This window comes from Anolis carolinensis, chromosome 2 (assembly GCF_035594765.1).
Source record: "Anolis carolinensis isolate JA03-04 chromosome 2, rAnoCar3.1.pri, whole genome shotgun sequence".
Lineage (NCBI taxonomy): Eukaryota > Metazoa > Chordata > Lepidosauria > Squamata > Dactyloidae > Anolis > Anolis carolinensis.
In genome coordinates, this window is record NC_085842.1 from 48,573,789 (window position 1) to 48,594,193 (window position 20,405).

General features: G+C 40.0%; 1 protein-coding gene across 3 annotated transcripts in view; it reads right to left on the minus strand.

Moving 5' to 3' along the window:
* Positions 1-20,405, minus strand: part of pdzrn3 (PDZ domain containing ring finger 3) — a 233,563-nt gene that overhangs the window by 65,378 nt on the left and 147,780 nt on the right. The window contains exon 1 of one of the 3 annotated variants that reach the window (XM_008105365.3): positions 960-1,680. The exons of the other annotated variants lie outside the window; for them this stretch is intronic. Coding sequence (XP_008103572.2) covers positions 960-1,028 — 69 coding nt within the window. The 5' untranslated portion in view covers positions 1,029-1,680. Of the gene's footprint in view, positions 1-959; positions 1,681-20,405 lie in introns of those variants that run through there. 3 annotated transcript variants of the gene reach the window in all.

Here is a 20,405-nt window from a genome sequence, read left to right on the forward strand (position 1 = left end):
ACTTTATAAACTGAGATTCACTAAACATGCACTGATAGACATAAGTATTAGTATGAGCAATAATCTTTCTTTTACAGTCAATAATACAGATGATAAAGTTATTGTTTCCATATTTCTATTGGTAAAGAAAAAATGTATTTTCTTTCACTAAGCGTGAACATTTTTAAAATTTAAAGAAATGACTGTATCTCTCTTTGTAGGACTATATTATGAAGAAGTGGCTTGGATATTTTCTATATTAAAATATTTTCTATATTAAGATCAATATTAAATATAATATTCAACGCAGTCCAGTATTGAACTATTTAACACAACTATCACTTCAATCTCAACTTGAATAATACTTTTTAAAGAGTTTGTTTCTTCTCTCTACATTCATAGGCAAAACACTTGAATATAGTTCCTTTATGGAATGATAATGAATTCTCGGTGGGACCACTGTCAGCAACTTGGAAACACAGAACCCACAAGACTTAAACTTCTATCAAAGTATTTGTAGAAATCATGGAAAGTAACCATGCATATGTGCCCTCTAGTAAGATGTCCCACAGAACTGTTGGTAAACAGAGACCTGTTTTTCTGCCACATCCGTCATCACCCACGTCTTTCTAAACGTCTTCAAAGACAGCATGACCAAGATTTGACCCTGACAGAGATGCTTCCCTCTGTGTCATGCTGAGGACAGAATAATGTCCCATGGTCCACTGGTTTGTGGCTATAAAGGCTCCCTTGAATTTGAATCATTTATACAAATAGTTAAACATTTGAACCAGTACCACAAAACAGCAGTGATGACCAATATTCCCCCTTCTGTCTAAAAGATGAGCCCTCTGACATCCCCAACTGAGACCCTTGTTTATTTATTCCCCTTGTCTAGAACAAGAAAAGCAACAGCAATTGCTATTAGCATAAGATCTAAATTACATCTGTCCATATATTAAAAAAACAAGCAGCATTACCTGGCAAACTTCATAGAGTAATTTGTACTGTTCCTCTTGCTTCTGCAGCGAGCACAAGCTGCATCCCATTTTTAAGCAAAGGGCTCTTCCTTATTCGTGCTTAGAGCCCCGGGAAGTTGTTGTAAGCAAGCATGCATGCAGTAGATATCCCTTTGGTGCACTAAATATAGTCAGATGAAATGGAAATGGTTCACGTTGGTGATGCTCTGATCACTCGCAAGCAACTCTGCCTTTCTTCCTTAATGCCCTCCCTCCTCCACTTGCAGTACACAACACTCCCTCTCCTCCCTTAGAGTCCAATGCACACCCTATATACTGCTCCTCATGCATATTAATCAGCTCTCATTGACTATTCATACCAGACAGTGATACGGAAGCTATAATTGCTGCCTATGACAGCTGAAATTTCTCTAATTAACAAGCAAGTACTTCAGTAGCAGGGCATAATAAAAGACACTAACAATTCTGTAAACCATTTTGCAGCTATTACAAATAAACACAACTACATTTTACTGTAATCCCAAAGGATAATTCTTAGCATATTTAAGCCCATTACAAATACATTTTAAATGGAAGTCATAAGCAAAAGGAATCTGCCGCTGAAACAAAACTGTTACGAGCCTTGTTAAGCCGTGCGGCAAAGTTAAATAAGACGCTCCTTAAAATATTGGTGAGAATTTGGCCACAAGTGAAGAAAGGTCTGTGGTGAACAGGCACATATTTAGCCAAAATACTTTAGAAAGAAGGACATCTTGCAGGAGGGCAGCAGATACGTACATGCTACAACCTATTCCCATTCAGCCACAGAATGGCCCGGGAATCTCACAAGAATACAGTTCTTCCCACATAAATTCCACCTGATATCAGAATACCTACATATCATTACAACATCCATTCACAATATTCATGTGACAACTCTTTGCTTATGCGTGCTATGCATAATGTTAAAATGGGGGGGGGGGATTTTTCTGCTGAAAATGCTCTAAGGGTGCATAAACAATTTAGAAGGCTAAAACTACATCTCCCATGACTCTATAGCATTGAGTCATGGCAATTACAGTGGCAATTACAATTCTCAAAAATCTTGGGTCAACCCTCCCAAAACTCCCCCAGTATTCATAGCTGGCCATGTTGGGTCTGTGTGCCAAATGTGGTCCAGACCCGTCATCTGCTGGGTTCAGTGTTCTCTGGATAAGGGTGAACGACAACTCCCAGATTCCCAGGGCAATCACCCCAAAACCATGCCACTATTCCCAGTTGGCCATATTGGGTCTGTGTGCCAAGTTTGGTCCAGATCTGAAAGGTGAACTGTAACTCCTGGACGCCAAATTCAATCACCTCCAAACCTCGCCAGTATACAAAGTTGGCTGTGTTGGGTCTGTGGTCCAGATCGGTCATTGGCTGAGTTCAGTGTTCTCTGGATAAGGGTGAACTACAACTCCCGGATTCTCAGGGCAATCTTCCTGAAACACCTGCTAGTATTCACAGTTGCCCATGTTGTCTGTGTGGCAAGTTTGGTTGAGATCCGCCATCTGCAGGATTCAGTGCTCTCTGAATACAGGCAAACTATAACTCTCTGATGCCAAGGTCAGTCACCAGCAAAGCCTGCCAATATTTGCAGTTGGCCATGTTGGGTCTGTGCACCAAGTTTGGTCAAGATCCCCCATCTACAAGATTCAGTGTTCTCTCAATATGCGTGAACTAGAACTCTCTGGTGCCAAGGTCAATCACCCTAAGTTGGCAGTGTTGGGTCTGTGTGCCAAGTTTGGTCCAGATCCATCATTGGTTAAGAGGGCTCATGGAATACAGGGGAACGAAAACTCCCAGAGTTAAAGGTCAATGGCCTCCAAAGTCCACCAGTGTTCCCAGTTGGCCATGTTGAATTTGTGTGCCAAGTTTCATCCAGATCCATCATCTGTATTCAATGTTTTCTGAATACAGGTGAACTATAAATCCTGGATGTCAAAGTCAATCACCCCCAAACCTCGCCAAGATGCAAATTTGGCCATGTTGGGTCTGTGTGCAAAGTTAGTTCCAGGTCCATTACTAGTGCGGTTCAGAGTGGTCTTAGATTGCAGCTGAACTATACATCCAGTCCCTACAACTCCTATAAATCATGGTGAATTCTCCCCAAACCTCTCCGATATGTTCAGTTGCAGATCAATTCATCTATTTGCTGTGTCCCGTAGGAAAGGATAGGAAAGGTTTAATGGAGAGGCAGTGGGTGGGGTCATGCAAATGGAACAGAAAAGAACACTGGGATGTGCTCGCTGTAACCTGCAATGTTCTTGGAGAGAATGACTTAGTGGCTCCTCAGCACTGGGAATTATAGCCTGTTTGTGGAGGCTGGAGGCTGTCTGTGTAAATGGACACCTGTGCCACATACACACATACAGATTTTCACTTTTATTTTGTGTATAGATAGATGGGGATGTGATTTCATCAAATGGCAGAGAAGGAATATGACATAGTTTAAGTGTTGGCTCATAGTAATGCAGGTGTTAAAGCAATGACGAAGTGGATGGGAAAAGCATCTTTTTGTAGCACAGTCCAGAGGCTTATAGCATTCAGATGCTATTAAGTAACCAAAAATAACTGTTTCTCAAAATCTTATTTCGAAAAACATTAATCACAGAATCATATAAGAGTTAGAAGAGATCATAAAGGCCACCCAATCTAACTCCATTCTGCCATACAGGCACAATGAAAGCACTCCTCACGGATGGCTATCCAGCCTCTACTTAAAAGCCTCAGTTAAAACCAAGTGTTGCTCTTAAACTGTAAATAACATAGCAAGCAACTACTTTGAGGTACCTGGAACTATGGCTTCAATTAACCACTTTAAAAAGTAACATCTAAGCTTTACTGTAAGATAGGTATCAATGTTTTTCTGTTTCCTGCTTTCAGTTGGTAAATATTGTATACTTATTTCGTGTAGAGAGTGTGTCTTCAGTGGGCCAACAGACTGAATTTCATCTGTGAGGGAGTGATGGGATGTGGAAAAGTTAACCGGTTCATGTCTGTCCTGTGGGACGGATAATGCAAACCTTACTTCCTTTGCCCTTCCTTATCATTGCTTGTCTTAGCCTGTTCGTTACCACGAAGACATTCCTCCTGTCTAGGGTTGCATCTTTTAAAACTGCGGTAAATTGAGCATGAGAGACCATTAAACATAGTGGAGTGAAAGGAAAATCTTTGCTAACCACAGGATATTTTTGACGAAGACAACTTTGGGAACACTGATTTAGCCTTGGAATCTCCTGAAGTTTCACATTCTCTGGCTACAGTCTTATGCAGCTGGGACAGGATTCAACTTGAAAATCAAACATATCTGTTTATTTGGAAAGTCTAACTGGGAATCCTGTCTGCCAAGCTTCATCCCACTGTCCTTCACAGAGGATGAAAGGAAGCTGATTCTTCAGTGGTTGCATTTCTCCCTTCTGGTAGCCACTCATTGTGATAATTAGTTTTTGTTTCCCACAGCAGACATTGCAACAGATACTGAGCTAAATATGAGTAACTAGGCAGTAAATCTTCATCTGCAATTAAAATGATTAGCTAGTGTACTCCATCAGTAAATGGGAGAAAGTTAAATGAAAATGTTCATGATGCAAAACACTAAAAGCCCAGCATAAAAATGCACACTACAACAGTGCTACTCAAAGTGGTTGTACATGGACCGAAGCTGATCTAAAGGCTAATTCCTGCCTGGGGGAATCCTTTGTTGGGAGGTGTTAGCTGGCCCTGATTGTTTCATGTCTGGAATTCCCCTGTTTTCAGAATGGTCCAGCATTTCTGTGTTCTCAAATAATATACTGTGCCCAGGTTGGTTCATCAAATGCTCTGCTATGGCTGACTTCTCTGGTTAAATTAGTCTGCAGTGCCTTTTATGTTCCTTGGTTCGTGTTTGGGCAATGCTGAGTTTGGTGGTCCCTATTTAGACTTGTCTACAGCTGCATGGTATACGATAGACTCCTGCAGAGGTGAGAGGATCCCTCTACAATGTTAGTCTTTTTAAAAAAGGAGAAACCAGTTTTGGAAAGATGGTTAAAGTATGGGTGATGTATGGCTTTGCTTGCTGTATGTTCTGAGGTACTGTCTTTTCCTCTAGCCATAAGACTCTAAAGGTCTTACAGTAAGTCACTTTTACTGTGTGCCTTAGGGTTTGCATGGGGGTGAGCAAAGCAATCCTCTTTGGCACTGGAATGGGCGATCAGTGAAGGAATAAGGCTAGAGATGTGGGCGGCCATTGCTCCTGGATTATATTAATGTGCTGATCTAGTTAATTAGGAAGGTTCATTTCCCTCTTTCTGCCTGCTAGCGACCCACACTGGAAGAGGGGACTTAATTAATTAGGCAGTTCATGTTCTGCTTGTAGATCCCTTTTGGATTTAATAAAAGGTCACAGAATCATCAGGTTTCAAGGTACCTTAAGGGCCATCTAGCCCAATCCCCTGACAATGCAGGAATTGATACCTATAGCAGACCTGACAGATGGCTAGGCAACATATTCTGAAAAGTTGTTGCTCATATAAAACCAAGAAGCACGCCTTTTCTCTTCCAGGAATTGGAAGCCCCCCCCCCCCACCCACCCACACACACTTTGTTTACCCAGTTCTCCATTCTGGCCTACTGTTATTTCTCATATTGACCCAAGTTATGATGCCTGAGCTTATCAGCAAAAGTTTAAGCAAATTGTCTCCATATAGGCTGAGTACAATAAAATTATCTTTTGCTTAATGCATCAATAGCCTCATTAACTTCCTTTCATTTTAAACATTTTACTCATATGAAAGGATGAAGAGAAGAAGGAAAGGGAGGGAGGGAGAGAAAGAGAACAGCTGTTCCTTTGTAATAAATCTTACCATTTATGTATGCTGAGTTTATTATACTGATGATGACCATTGCTGAAAAGAGGGTGAATGGAAGAGAGATGTTTGATGTGAACAATAGCACTATTGGGGGGGGGGGGTGTGCTTAGAATGGCTGTTTCTCTATGTATTTAGATTTTTCTAATCAAGTACAGAAACTGGGTCAGCTTAATCAGCCCTGTAGAGACCTGAAATCCATGCAGAGAATGTGTTTTACTATCAATAGGGCTATTTATAAGGGCTTTCCCACTATCACAAAGCTCTTATGACCATCATATGTGTTCAGTTCTTAATCATTAGAGGCTTGCAGACTTTGTTGTTTGTGTAGACTGAAGCTTTTCACTTATGAATAGTTAGACTCAGTGCCAAAATACAAGAAAAAATGGCTCTAAGAACAAATTCTATTAATACACCTCTAATGCCAGTTTATCCAGTTCCAGGTCATGGCTCCTTTGCCCTCCACTGCCGAGTGTAATTCTCTATATACAAGTTACAAGTCAACTTGCCAACTTGTCACAACAGCCATGACCTCCGTTACCCTTGTTCTTTTGTCCTAATCATATTGTTCCTACCATAGATGTAGTTCACACACACACACACACACACACACATGCGCACTCCCCCTATATTTATATACATATGTGATTATACTTATATGAACTGATTCATCATGTTAAGTTTTTGTTTGTTCAGCACATGTTCCACTACACTTAAAGTAGGGCATTTGCACTAGGGTTGGTGTCACCACAGGATGGTAACGCATGGTATCACCTCACAGCTTCAGTTATTGGGAGTCGTTGGCAGAGGAAAGAATTGGGTCTTGGTTGCCTACTCCCCTACCACAACAAAAATAGAGAGGGAGCCCCCAAAGAAGGCAGAGGGAGGGGCATGGAAGAAGAGGAGGGTACCATTGCAATCCTTACAGCAAACTCTATTTAGCCTGATGATCTGAACCCTTCCTGTGCAGCAGGTAGGGGGCAGCAGAGGGAGTGACAGAAGGTAGGAAGGGGTGCTTGCTATGCTACCTGTCCCCCCACTCCTGCCTGCTTTGTTGGCCTCAATTCCAGTCCAATTTCCAGGAACACTATGTTTATCTTGTGCTGCATCCCCTCTATCCCTTCTACAATTCCACCCTGTACTTTCTTCTGAGTAAGGTGATGAGTCTGTGGATACCACTGTCACCACCTCCTTTTCCTGACCCACTCAGCAGGGTTACTGGACCCAGAAGTGGCCAACAGGTGGAGCGGCATCCCACCCACACTGGGTGCCCTGGTCAGTGGAGAGGAATGCCTTGGGCCTTGAAATGGAGAGTGACTGTTCAACTTGACACGTGTCATCCCCCAATGATGGCACTTGGTGTGCTCTGCACTCCCCACACCCCCTTCATGATGTGATAGAAATTCTGGAAAAGATATCCATTAAGATATCCAGTGGTGTCTCTTCACCAGTGGGACAGTCAATAGTAAGAGCAGATTCCTTCTCCTCATTACATTAGGTAAGGTAAAGGTTTCCCTTGACATTGTCCAGTCATGTCTGACTCTGGGGGTTGGTGCTCATCTCCATATCTAAGCCGAAGAGCCGGCATTTTCCATAGACACCTCAAAGGTCATGTGGCCGGCATGACTGCATGGAGCGCCGTTACCTTTCCACTGGAGCAGTACCTATTGATCTACTCACACTGGCATGTTTTCGAACTGCTAGGTTGGCAGAAGCTGGAGCTAACAGCGGGCGCTCACTCCGCTCCCCGGATTTGAACCTGGGACCTTTTGGTCTGCAAGTTCAGCAGCTCAGCGCTTTAACACACTGAGCCACTGGTGCTCCCCCTCATTACATTAGAGACCCTCAAATAGCTCTACAATTTGGGTGACCCTTTATAGAAGATTTACAGGAGAGGCATGTGAGATACCTCCTAGGAAGAAGAATGAATGAAATGAATGAAAACTTTATTTCTATCTCGCTCTATCTCCCAGGAGGAGACTTGGGGCAGCTTACAAGAAATAAAAAGGCAAACATTCAATGCTATATAATACAAAATAACATAAGTCAAAAGATAAACCCAAAAGGAAAAGTCAAAAGGCAAACCCAAAAAGTAAAAGTCAAAAGCAAGACAGTAAGTTGGCAAGGCACAGGATATCATCTCATATTTCTAGATTGGGGTTGACAACTGCAGAGGCTTCAGGTACTGCCTTTATGCTCGGCTGGGGTACTTCCCTGACTTTTGAAAATGCCAAAACCTCAAATTAAAATGAAAACAGAATGGGCTAGAACTGCACTTTCAGTCAATTCACCTTTTGGGAGGGAGATAAAAGAGCTTCAAAAACTATCTTGGAAGGCTGCATATGCTTCAGGGTTGCCCACCCTGCTTTTGATGAACCAGTACAGGACTATTTATTAGAAAGCCTCTTATATAGCTATAGGTTCACATCCCTGCTTATCTGTTTATTTATGTGGCGAGTTCATGATAAAGCTTTGCCTCATTTTCCCAGTGTGTGGAAAGTATTAACAAAGGAGATAAGCTTGCTGTAATGAAAAAGACCTGAAATACATGCAAATTCTATGCATTCTAAAAATGATTTTCAACTTATTTTCATTTTCACTTTCTGTCCTTTTTATATTCCAAACAGGAACACTTGAAATTATCTGCATGATTTAGTTAGCTGTGCAATCAGGGTTGAATAGGTCCCCAGGTTAGATATTAGAGTAAAAAAAAAAAAAGGCAGAACCACAATTCGGAAAAACAAATCAAGATTTGATAATATGGTAAGACAATGATTTGGCTGGCATAGGAAATTTAACATTTTAAAACAATGTACATTAAAATATCTGTGATATTGTTTTCATTTTCTGAAATACAGTAGAGTCTCACTTATCCAACACTCGCTTATCCAACGTTCTGGATTATCCAACACATTTTTGTAGTCAAAGTTTTCAATACATCGTGATATTTTGGTGCTAAATTCGTAAATACAGTAATTACTATATAGCATAACTGCATATTGAACTACTTTTTCTGTCAAATTTGTTGTATAACATGATGTTTTGGTGCTTAATTTGTAAAATCATAACCTAATTTGATGTTTAATAGGCGTTTCCTTAATCTCTCCTTATTATCCATCATATTCACTTATCCAACGTTCTGCCGGCCCGTTTATGTTGGATAAGTGAGACTCTACTGTACTTAAAACCCAGGTTTTCTGCAATATGGGATTTCCATTGTGTTGATGTAGGACTGTGATTCTGTGGAATGAGCATTTAACAAAAACACACACACACACGCACACAAATCTAGATCTCATCTGGCAAACCCATCATGTTCCAAATAGATGTGGAGTGTATTTCAAAGGAATATGCCAATGACATGATTTTCAAGGTTGAGCAAATTAAGCTATATTAAAGAATACACAAATACACATACACAATATTCCTGCCTGTTTTGTGTAGAACAATTATGTGAGTTCACGTTACAAGGTAGTATGACGACACTGCCCTCTATTGGAAAGAATTAAGCTTGGAATTGTTAGACCACAAAGAGCTGACATTTTCAACTGCTTTACCATGGCAGATTTATCACAGTAGCTCTATGAAGTATCAGAACCATATTTCGGCCCTGAAGTGCAGATAGATTTTTTAAATTAATAAGACCAACATATTTTGTTTCTGAGGTACGTTTGCTATATCGCCAGCATCTTATCTGCTTTAGGAAAGAAAAACAATCTTCCACGGTTTTGCTTGTGAAAAAATGTAAAATGACAGGTTACCATGCAGATGAATGCAGCTACCTAGTTGAGATGAAGAGCAGGACATTTAGGATTCCCCAGATATTGCTAAACAATTAAAACTATCCAGAATTGCAAATAGTGAGGAATAGTGAGAGTTCCAATCAAATAACCTCTTCAGGACTACTAGTTGCCCATCCTGGCTCCAGATTAGCGGTTTCAATTCTGGGCTCTTCCAGATGTGGTTGGATTGCAGCTCACAGCAGCCCGAGTTAGCATAACCAATGGTGGCAAACCCTAAGATATATTCAGCATATCCAGAAGACTGTGCGATTCGCACTGCTGCCCTGGTCCTTAGGGTTAAAGTCTATAGGTAGCTCCTCAAGGGCAATCTGAACAAGTATGGAGCCATGACAAAGCACGCTTCTTGTTTTATGTGGATGGAAATACAGTCAGTCTTGCACATTTGTGAGTTTAACTTTTGTGGATTTGATTATTTATCAATTTAATTAATAAGGTCTCTTTAGGATTACCTGCATCATATACAGTAACTCTAAAATCAGGTTCCCCTATCAATTGACCACAGAATTGTGCTGGAGAACCTAAAGTGTCCTAGAGAGAACATCTCTCTACAACTCTACGACACTGGAAAACCTAGAGAGGTGTTGTTTTAGGTTTTAAAAGTGCTTTTGTATTCATGGTTTCCCACTTTTGTGGCTGTCCTGCACCTTTTACTCCACAAAAAGTGGAGAGGCTTTTGTATGAAATCAAAACACTCACAACAGATAGTATATTCATTCTGCTAGAGTTCCATATGTAAAAGCCCTCTCCATTGAGGTTCATTCCTTCATCTATCCAGCCTGGAAGAATCATAATGAAAACAATTCTGTTGGAATTATTAGATTAATAGATCATATACTGCAGGTGACTTCTTCCAGATTTCGAAGATTCATGTAAATCCATACTGAAGACACAGTAAGGGGTCAGCCTGCTTCTTGACTTGTCCTCATGTTTCTCTGCAGTACAACCTAACATCTTATCTATCCATAGAGTTACACAAAGATGATATCCTGCCCCGGGACATGTATTTAAACTTTCACCACTGCTGCCTGCTAAATGGGAAAAAAGGTACAGAAAGATATCACATGCATGCTTTTTTTACATCAGCTATAGATTTGCCATTTTGTGCATATCACTTTGCTTAGTCCTCTTACTCGTAGGAAAATGCTATCCACAGCATGCAAACTTCATGTGTATATGGCATTTGCTTTCTCCTCCCTCATGTTCTGTGCACACACCCCCACACATTGGCAGCATGTCATTCTGATCACTTGAAGCTTATTGCAGGAGTACCATGCCACTGTTATCTGAGTGGGCAACTGGGGAATGCTTCCTAGGCTTTTAATTTTGTTCAGTTGGGAAAATCCCACAAAAAGGTCAGTCTGGGAGCCAATCATAGCTCACTCCCACATTCCAGGGACAGTCTGGTTATGTATCCTGATGGAAGCCATGCAAGATAAAAATGGAAATACTACAGGATCAATGTAGCAGTATATGAGGACCTTCTGGGGCCAAATTTGGATTTCCTTTCATGTCTGTCAAACTTCTGAGATGGTAGCTGAAAACTCACTTCAGAAAATCAAGCCAGAACATTTCCAAAACTTTTCTTTCTGGAAGTTTGATGTCTAAAATGTGGTTGGAAATATTATTTCTGGTTTATTTTAAGGATTTTTGTTTTGTTTATATTGTAGAAACAGAAAAACAAATATAGAGTGCATGCCAAACCTATATTGTATCTGTATGTATATATATATATGTGTGGAGAAGGAGCAAGAGCCCCCCCCCCAGCATGTTTCTAAAATATGAACAAAACAAGTGTGTGTATTTCCATATACTGTATGTACATAAGGACATATCTTGGAGATGGGACCGAAGTCTAAACACAAAAATCACTTTTGTTTCATATGCACCTTATGTACAAAGCCTGAAGATAATTTTATACCATATTTGATAACTTTGTGCATGAAGCAGTGTTGATGTACAATGAACACTCAGAAAGCAAAGGTGTCACTATCCCAGCCACTTATGTGGACAATTTCAGATTTTGGAATTCTGGATAAAGAATGCTTAATCTATAACTATTCTCCTCCATAGGGCTATTACCTCTGTTAGGGGGATTGGATTGCCTGGCATTCAGTTGTACAAACAAAATCTGAATGATATTAAATTTGAAATTACTAATTTTCCTTTATGTAAAACAGTGCCTGAGGGAGAACTCCTAAGAGGTCACTTGTGAATGGATGTTTGCTTTAAAAAGCGTTCCAAAGGAAGCACAGCTGTTTAATCTACATATATGTTTCAGAGAATGACTGGCATGATGTTAAATCATTAACAGTGATAGGTATAATTTCAAATACTGAATTACTTGGTTCTGTCAAAATGAGTAAAGGAAACAGAGCAAAGGAAATAGATCACTGAACTGGAAGAACTTTAGATCACAATTATAAGACAACAGTCAAGCCAAGGAAAGCAACCCAGTAATATGTATCTAATTGTATAGTTTGCTGAAACTGAAACATAACAATGACATCATGATGATAGTATGTATGTTTGTGTGTGTGTGTGTGTGTGTGTGTGTGTGTGAATAAGCATCAAAGAGTTGTGAAGATAGCGCAGAGTGCACGATTTCCCCGCAGCTTCTACCAACTTCCTCCATTCTCCCTGTCCCAGTAGAGAAGCACACTGGCAGGCAAGACAACAAGGATTGGTTTTCTTTCAGGGTCTCCTAAGATGGACTGTTTGTCCAGGAAGAGTCTAAAAGAAGCACTGACTCCCTCTGCTCTTTCTGTCAAGGTAAAGAAACTCCAAAAATCTGCCGTAATTTTGGTTTTTGAGTAGACATCACAAAAGGATGCTGCAGTGGATAGCTGTACTACACTGACTTATGTATAAATCAACTCAGATTAACACCTTTGTTAATCATATGTTTAAAAAAGGTATGAGTTTTATAAACAATAAAAATGGATGAGGAATCTATACACACTTCAGAATTGTCCTGATTTTTTTTTTCCGTGTCAGGAGCGACTTGAGAAAATGCAAGTTGCTTCCGATGTGAGAGAATTGGCTGTCTGCAAGGATATTGTCCAGGGGACATCTGGATGTTCTACCATCCTGTGGGAGGCTTCGCTCATGACCCCCCATGGGAAGTTGGAGGTGACATGACGGGAGCTCACCCCGCTCCCTGGATTCAAACCTCCGACCTTTCAGTCAGCAGTCCTGCCAGCACAAGGGTTTAACCCATTGCACCATCTGGGGCTGATGAATTTCTGCTTTTCTACTTTTAAGATACTTTTTCAGGATTAAACTATAAACCACAGTTAATGTTGACACAACTATCATTTCAAACACTTTTCAGCTCACTCATACAGATGGGCTTGAGTAGAGTGAACATTGCACAGTGCAGCTAACATCCCCTACTGAAGAGATACTTGTCAAAAGGATGGCATGTTTGTGGGTAATGTTCAAGAACTCCTTAAATCATAAGAAAATGTTTAGCACAAAAACAAGACAATTTAGCTGAAGTATAAGAACAAAAGGGTAAAGCAAAATCAGATTTCTAGTGTAGGCCATCAGAAAGCCCAATAAAGGTTAGGTGTTTTTATTCTTTTTTAAAATGCCCTTTAAAAACAACAACACTAGCTGTCCAGATGAAGACTAGGTAACATTATACACCATCAAAAGCCTTGAAATGTGGAAAGCTATGTTTTCCTTTTTAGAATCTGAAGGAGAGACAAACCCTATGAGAAACCACTTAATGCATAAAATATTCTCCATTTCTTGTGTGGTTAACAAGTGAAACCACCAGTAATGATGTAATCTAGCATGTCAAAAAAAAATGAAGAAGAAGAAAAAGAGAAAATGAAAAGAGGAGGCAGAAGGCAAGGCACAGCTAAGGGATGCAGAGATACCGTGTCATTTCCTAATTAACTAAGTGATCCTTTAAACTGTCAAATCAAGCAAGGAGCTCCATGGACCACTGTCTTATTGATATTCACATTAGGGCATTGAAAGCAATGATTCCAGTCCCAGTGGTTATAGTTAAACATTTTCTTTTTAAAAACAATGCCTGCTTTACCCCTAGGTATCCTCAACCTCCCATTCATAGGGAAATGAGCAAAGGCCACCCTGAATTGCATTATCTCCTGTTGAGACAGGGAATGTATATGTCTGCTGGGGAGGATTCTCCAAGGATACATATTGATATCTGGATTATTATGAGGGGTTGTGTATGGTGACCCCCCCTACTTGCAAATTATCACCCACAATTATTTTTCTTCTTGCCACACCGTTAATCATGCAAGGACTTACAATGCTGAATTAGGAAAAGATGTGTGTATCTCTCTGTGACACAATCCTCCTGCTTTTAATTTCACACAAGAGATGAATATTCAATTTAATAAAGCCCTGTCATGAGTAGGTTGAGATGAATTTGTTCAACTTCATCAGTTGCAATCCAAGGGCAGTCTTTGCAAAAATTCTCATTCCCACAAGAACCATAATATTTAAGGATCAATAATATAATTATCTTCTCACATTTGTGACTGCCAGGCTTTTTTCCAGAATCTAGTCAATTTTCTTTTATCTGATAGCCAATGAGATCAACTCTTAGAACTTTGGTTTGGAGTGCATATTTCTTAGTAACCTGAAGCTACTAATGGTGGGCTCCATCATTAGTACACAACATGCAAGTGTCAATGTGAAATAATAAGCAGTCCTTTGCAGCCCTTTCACTTCTGATGGATAGGAGCTCTGGTATGCTCATGCATCTTTCCTAGAATGGCAGTGACAGACATGTCCAGGTCAGGGATGACAGACATCCAAGATGCTCTCTTCAGTTCTCTTAAGACTTGATCTTTAGAGACCAATGCAAGCTAATCATATTTTGCAAAAGCTGTTTCAAACTCCACACTGCCATGTGTTTTCAGGAAAAGTCTGGACAATGAACATTTGATTTGTAGCATGGTCTGTAAGGGCATAACATTCACATAAAAAGGAAAACATGACTGGACTTCCACTGTCTTAAACTGCTACCTAGATCCAAGTAGCTTTCTTTTGTAGGACATGCTCATTTTCTTCAGCAATCTCCTGCAATTTTAGGACCACCATGAGTTGTACAATATCCCCTTATTCTATGCAATATTTGCTGAGAAACAAGACAATTCCTTCAATCCAATATATGCTCAAGCTGGAGTCAACTTTACCTTCTTGTGTTTGTGTTTAGTCACAATCACACCAAATGCAAATTCACAAAAAGTAGATGAATGAAGGTTTAAATTTATTATCTTTCATACAAATATTTATAATCTATAGTCTGTGGCCCGCTGGCTCAATGACATCCTGTCCTGTTTTGAAAAATTCAGGCAGATAATGTATCTATTGACTAGGTTAACATTAAATGATCAACTGTCAGTGCAGAAATGCTGAGTATTTTGACTGAAAATGTCTTTGGGGAGCCTATGTTATGGGTCAGAAGACACACTGATTAAACCAACTGAGGGAAAAGGCTGTCACTTTGGGTCACGGCTGCATGATGCTTCCCAAACAAATGCCAATAGAAAGTCAACTGGAAAGACAAAAGACATATCTATTTTATTATCATCACTATTACCAAGAAGGGTCCAAAAGGTTGTGTTGGTGTCTCAATTTTGATTTTGGTGGGACTTTGAGTAGTCATTCCCAGGCTCTAAAACACAGTTAAGACCAATAGAGTTTCCATGAAGGTTAAGTCTCCAGAATTTTTCTATCTTATTCATTTTTCCTCTCATTGCATACTTTACTATCTAGAGGCAATGTATTGCTTCTAGACAACACACTGAGAAGCTGCCTCACGGAAGAGAAAATAGAAACCTGGGATCAAAGCTAAAAAAAAATCAAGGGAAGGGAAAGAAGCTATCTGTTCTTTGTCTTCTCATCCATATCATTTCCAAAAATCCCAGGAGGAAAGCTTCAGTTGGTTGCCCCATAAATGGTCCTAGACATGGCTTCAGGTTTTGAGAGAACCTGGGTTGCATGCCTAGAATAGGCTATGAGGTTGACTAAAACCTTACAGTTCATGAGTGTGTTTGTATTGTGTACTTGATTGTTCATGGATTACTTTACTTACCACCAATTCAACTGTAACCAAAAAATATGTTAATGCTAGGCATTTCTAGGTCCTCCAGCACAATTTCATGGTCAACTTCGGGCGGGAATTGGTAAAAGTATCACACTGGAGGACAGAGAAATGCTTTAAGAAGTCCTCCCTTTAGTAAAAATAATAATAAGTGAGCCTATAGCCCACTTTTGCAGTAATCTTGCACATTTAACCACCACAAAAGTTGAAGGCTAACTATATGCATGCATGCATATATGTATATGAGCTTCCGGTGGCTCAGTGTGTTAAAGCGCTGAGCTACTGAACTTGCAGACCAAAAGGTCCCAAGTTCAAATCCGGGGAGCGGAGTGAGCGCCCACTGTTAGCTCCAGCTCCTGCCAACCTAGCAGTTCGAAAACATGCAAATGTGAGTAGATCAATAGGTACTGCTCTGGCGGGAAGGTAACGGCGTGCCATGCAGTCATGTCGGCCACATGACCTGGGAGGTGTCTACGGACAACGGCGGTTCTACGCCTTAGAAATGGAGATGAGCACCAACCCCCAGAGTCGGACATGACTGGACTTAATGTCAAGGGAAACCTTTACCTTTTTTATGTGTGTGTGTGTGTGTGTGTGTGTGAGAGAGAGAGAGAGAGCACAAGCACACTGTTTTAAGCCTCTACACAATTACTACTTTTTTTGCAAATTGTATGCATTAAGACTAAAGCAGTGCAACATAGAGATAGATAACACCACAAATTATGCAGACTTACACGGAGACATTCATTCTTCTCCCCTTCAGTGGCTGCCTGGATCAGAGGATGTGGCTGCAAATTAATGAAGGGAAACAGTATCCCTGGTCTAGAGAGATAACCTTCTGCTTGACTTTGCAATTACTTAGATCAGGACACACATTTACCTAAACGAATGCTGGTATTTACTTGCATTTCTGATTCTTAAAGTAAATCTTGAGGATTTTACCTTATGCCACCATGATGGCTTTTTTTTTTTTAAGTCATACCACTCAGGTGTTTAATCTTCCTCCTGAGCTTCAAGATGTGACTCTGATTTAAATAGCTGTTTTGTGTGATTAAGAATAATTTGGAGCAATTAAAGAAAACAGTTCACTTGTGACAGGTGGCAGAAAACTAGAAGAGATAATTACTTTTTTTAGCCATCTGTGTTAATTGCCATTAGCAGAATTAAGCCTGAGATGTACCTCTTTGAAATTCGAAGCAAAGTCCTTTCCTTCTTTACCTTGAAACAAAACACTGTCTTAGGGATAATCAGGGGAGAAAAAAAAGGCATTTCAGCCTGTTTGCTACAGAGTACCTCTTTGTTAATATTACTGGATATACAAGAACTCTAAATTATGACAAGTAAAACACCACTTTTGCAGAATGATTGCTACTGAGACAAAACAAGAAAGGAGTAATTTGCTTTTGATGAACAGGGAAACAATGGCGGTAAAGAAATGTGTAGTTTGCTACTTATAGCCACTGAGTATGAAACTACCAGTCTGTGACATTACCTATGCATTTGCTGATGTATCTTGCTAAGCTACTCAACTTGCTCTGAAATTATCATTCTGAAAGCCTGCTTTTCTTTATATGAGGCGCAATGACATTCAATATAAATATAAAGGCCAGCAACTGGGGCAGACTGTAGAATGCTCATCATGCAAACGTATTCTAGGCACTAAAATTAATATATGATTCAAATCATATGGTGGGACTGAGAAAGGGAAAATGAATCCCCTTCCCTTCTAAATTTCTACCCCAAACCATCCCTTTCAAAATTGTGCTTTCTAGCTTGGAAACAGATGGGTTAGTTTCCTCAGATTCATTTCTGTGTAAACCGTATCTGAATATAGAAAATTTAACTGACATTTAAAACAATTAAGGTATAATCTTATGGTCCATGGAGAGTTCTCCCCTGGTTCTAAATATTGAATTGCTATTGAACAGAACTATTCCTGTATCTTTTATTTTATTGTCTGATTTTTAAAGACCAAAGTCCATCCATTTTTTCTTCCTTCATTTCTTCCTTCCTTAACCAAGGTGGGAATCTCAGTAGCTGATGATGCAAATTAATAGGACTGTAGTTATGTGAAACCTTGGACATGTCCAAACACCACTGAAATATCTCACTTCTGTTACCAACATACCATAGAATTGGATTGGAGGACATACTATCACATTGAGAAATTTCCCAGTCATAGGACACTTCATCCTCTTTTCAAGCATGAAGAGGCACTGAGCTCATCACATGAGTTAAATGACTTCTGGGTGCCATGCATAGCTCTCCGTGGTTGAAAAGAGGCAGAAGTGTCCTGAAAGGGGAGAACTCTGGCAATCTAACCTCATCACATTGATGACCATGTCACACAGCTGCCAGAGGTGCTCCACATCGTAGAGGGGCATGGGGAACCTGGAGTCCCACACCACACATTGCCCAGCTTCAGCCGAGGGCAATCAAATGAGGGGAAACATGAGCATGTGTGGTGCATGTAGTTTCTCCCCCATCCTGATTCTTTGAGCTCCTGGAGTCTGAAAAACTGGGGTGATGTGGAGATTGACCCTCAGGATTGCAGAAGGTGATCCTGATAGTCATTCTCCACAGGGCCCTCACCTGCAAATATCTGGACTTTGTTGAAAGGTCTGGACCTTTACAGGGTTTTTAAAATCTGGAGTAAACCTGGAAATCCAGGTTTACTCTGGTTTAAACTAGATTAGCCTAAAATGTCATTTGGATGCCCAAGGCTAATCTGGAAACAGTCATAGACTTTAGGCCTGTGTAGAAGGGCCCATGGTTACTTTTTTCTGCTACTCAGTTGTGGGTTAAGTAAATGGAAAGGAAAATGTCACAAAACTATATTCATTTCCTCAGTGTTTTCTCTTTTCATGTGTATTTAGCAACTAAGAAAGGATAAAACTCTACACCTATAATAAACATTCTAGTTTCCACTCACTACTATTATTCACGAAGCAGACTTTAAATGCTAATTAGAGAACCACATTACTGAGCCATGCTATGTTTGGTTTCCAGTGGGACATAATATCACTAACATGAAATGCATGTAATGAAAAAAAAGTCATATCATGTCAATTGACAAAATGACTATTGTCTACAGCCCCCCTGCTAGAGAGACTCATGAATGGGGCTGCCAAAAGAAGGTCATGATTCAGTCTGACAAGGGCATAGCCTGGACACATTTTTCCTTAATTGCCTGGTTGTCATCTTTGGTGCTGCCCTGAGTAACCACAGCAAGAGCAACAAAGAAAATTAATATACTGAATTTGATCTATTAAAATCCCCAAACGGTGCTGGTATTTGCCTTCCTCTTCATTAAGAACTCAAATAATTAATCATCTTCTCTTTCATCACCAATCTAACTTGTGGCTCTTTTTGGTGACAAAACATATCTGACGTGTGGGAATGCATGGAACAAAAGCAACACTACTTAGGTATTTACATTCTGCTTTGGACTCTATACTTTTCCTGCTATAACCAGGTGAGTTTCAAATACCTACAAAGCAATGCAAAGCTTTGATAATTTTGGAGTTGCATTGTAAAGGCACATTGTTAGCAAAGGTATCATCCTCTTTCCTCCTCCTATTCTCTTTTCCCCCTCTTGTCCTCATACCTTTTTTCTATTGCACAGCAGGGAGTGGTATAATGGCCCCTTCTGATCTTTTTCCCCCCTCCTCTATGCAAGGGTTATAATTCTTTCATGAAGGAACATAAAAACACATGTTGTTAACAAGGTTTTACAAACATGGCATATGGTAACCTAAGCAAAGCATGAAAAAGCAAAGTAAAAATCACCTAGAGCAAACCCAAGTACAACAGGATGGTTTTAACAGATGACTCCCGACTCCAAGGAACAAGAAGCTGGGCTTTGGTTTTGTAAAGATGACTTTTCCAAAGTACATTTAGTTTACAAGGCCTGTTTTAGGAGAAGAACCCAAAGCAAGAAGTAGCACTACTTTCATTAATTTATTTTCCTATTAGGCCACCCCTAAATAGATTATGTTTTTGGCTGGCTTGCAACATAAAGACACTTAAAATTCAACATCTAAACTAAAGCAATAGAAGAAAACTCATGCTAAATAAAACACAAGAAGCAGAGGAAGATGGAGGCAGGGTATAAAAATGAAGTATTATTATCTTGCTGTGTCATACAAAATAATAATACTTTATTTTTATACCCTGCCTCCATCTCCCCGAAGGGACTCGGGGCGGCTTACATGGGGCCAAGCCCGGATAAAAACAGCAAACCAAAATAAAATAACACCAGGAAATACAAATAAATAAATACAGTTTGGCACCTCTTCAACTGCAATGGTTTAATGCTATGAAATCCTAGGAATTGGAGTTTGGCGAATCACTAATACTCTTTGGCAGAGAAGGCTAAAACCTTGTACAATTACATCTCCCATTATTCCATAGCATTGTTTCATGGCCATTAAAGTGGTGTCAAACTGCAATAATTCTATAGTTTAGACGCACTCCCAACATTCTCTCAGTCTGGAAAGAAGGTAGCGGCAAACTTTTGAAAATCTTGCCAAGAAAACCACAGGATATGTTTGCCATAAATTGGACTCAACTAGATGGTATTTAACAACAGGAACAAGAAATTCTATGTACTGAATGATAGCACTATAGCACCAGGGTCCCAGTGAGAGATTTCTGGCACAACATTTGAAAAATCTCACCAGGATGA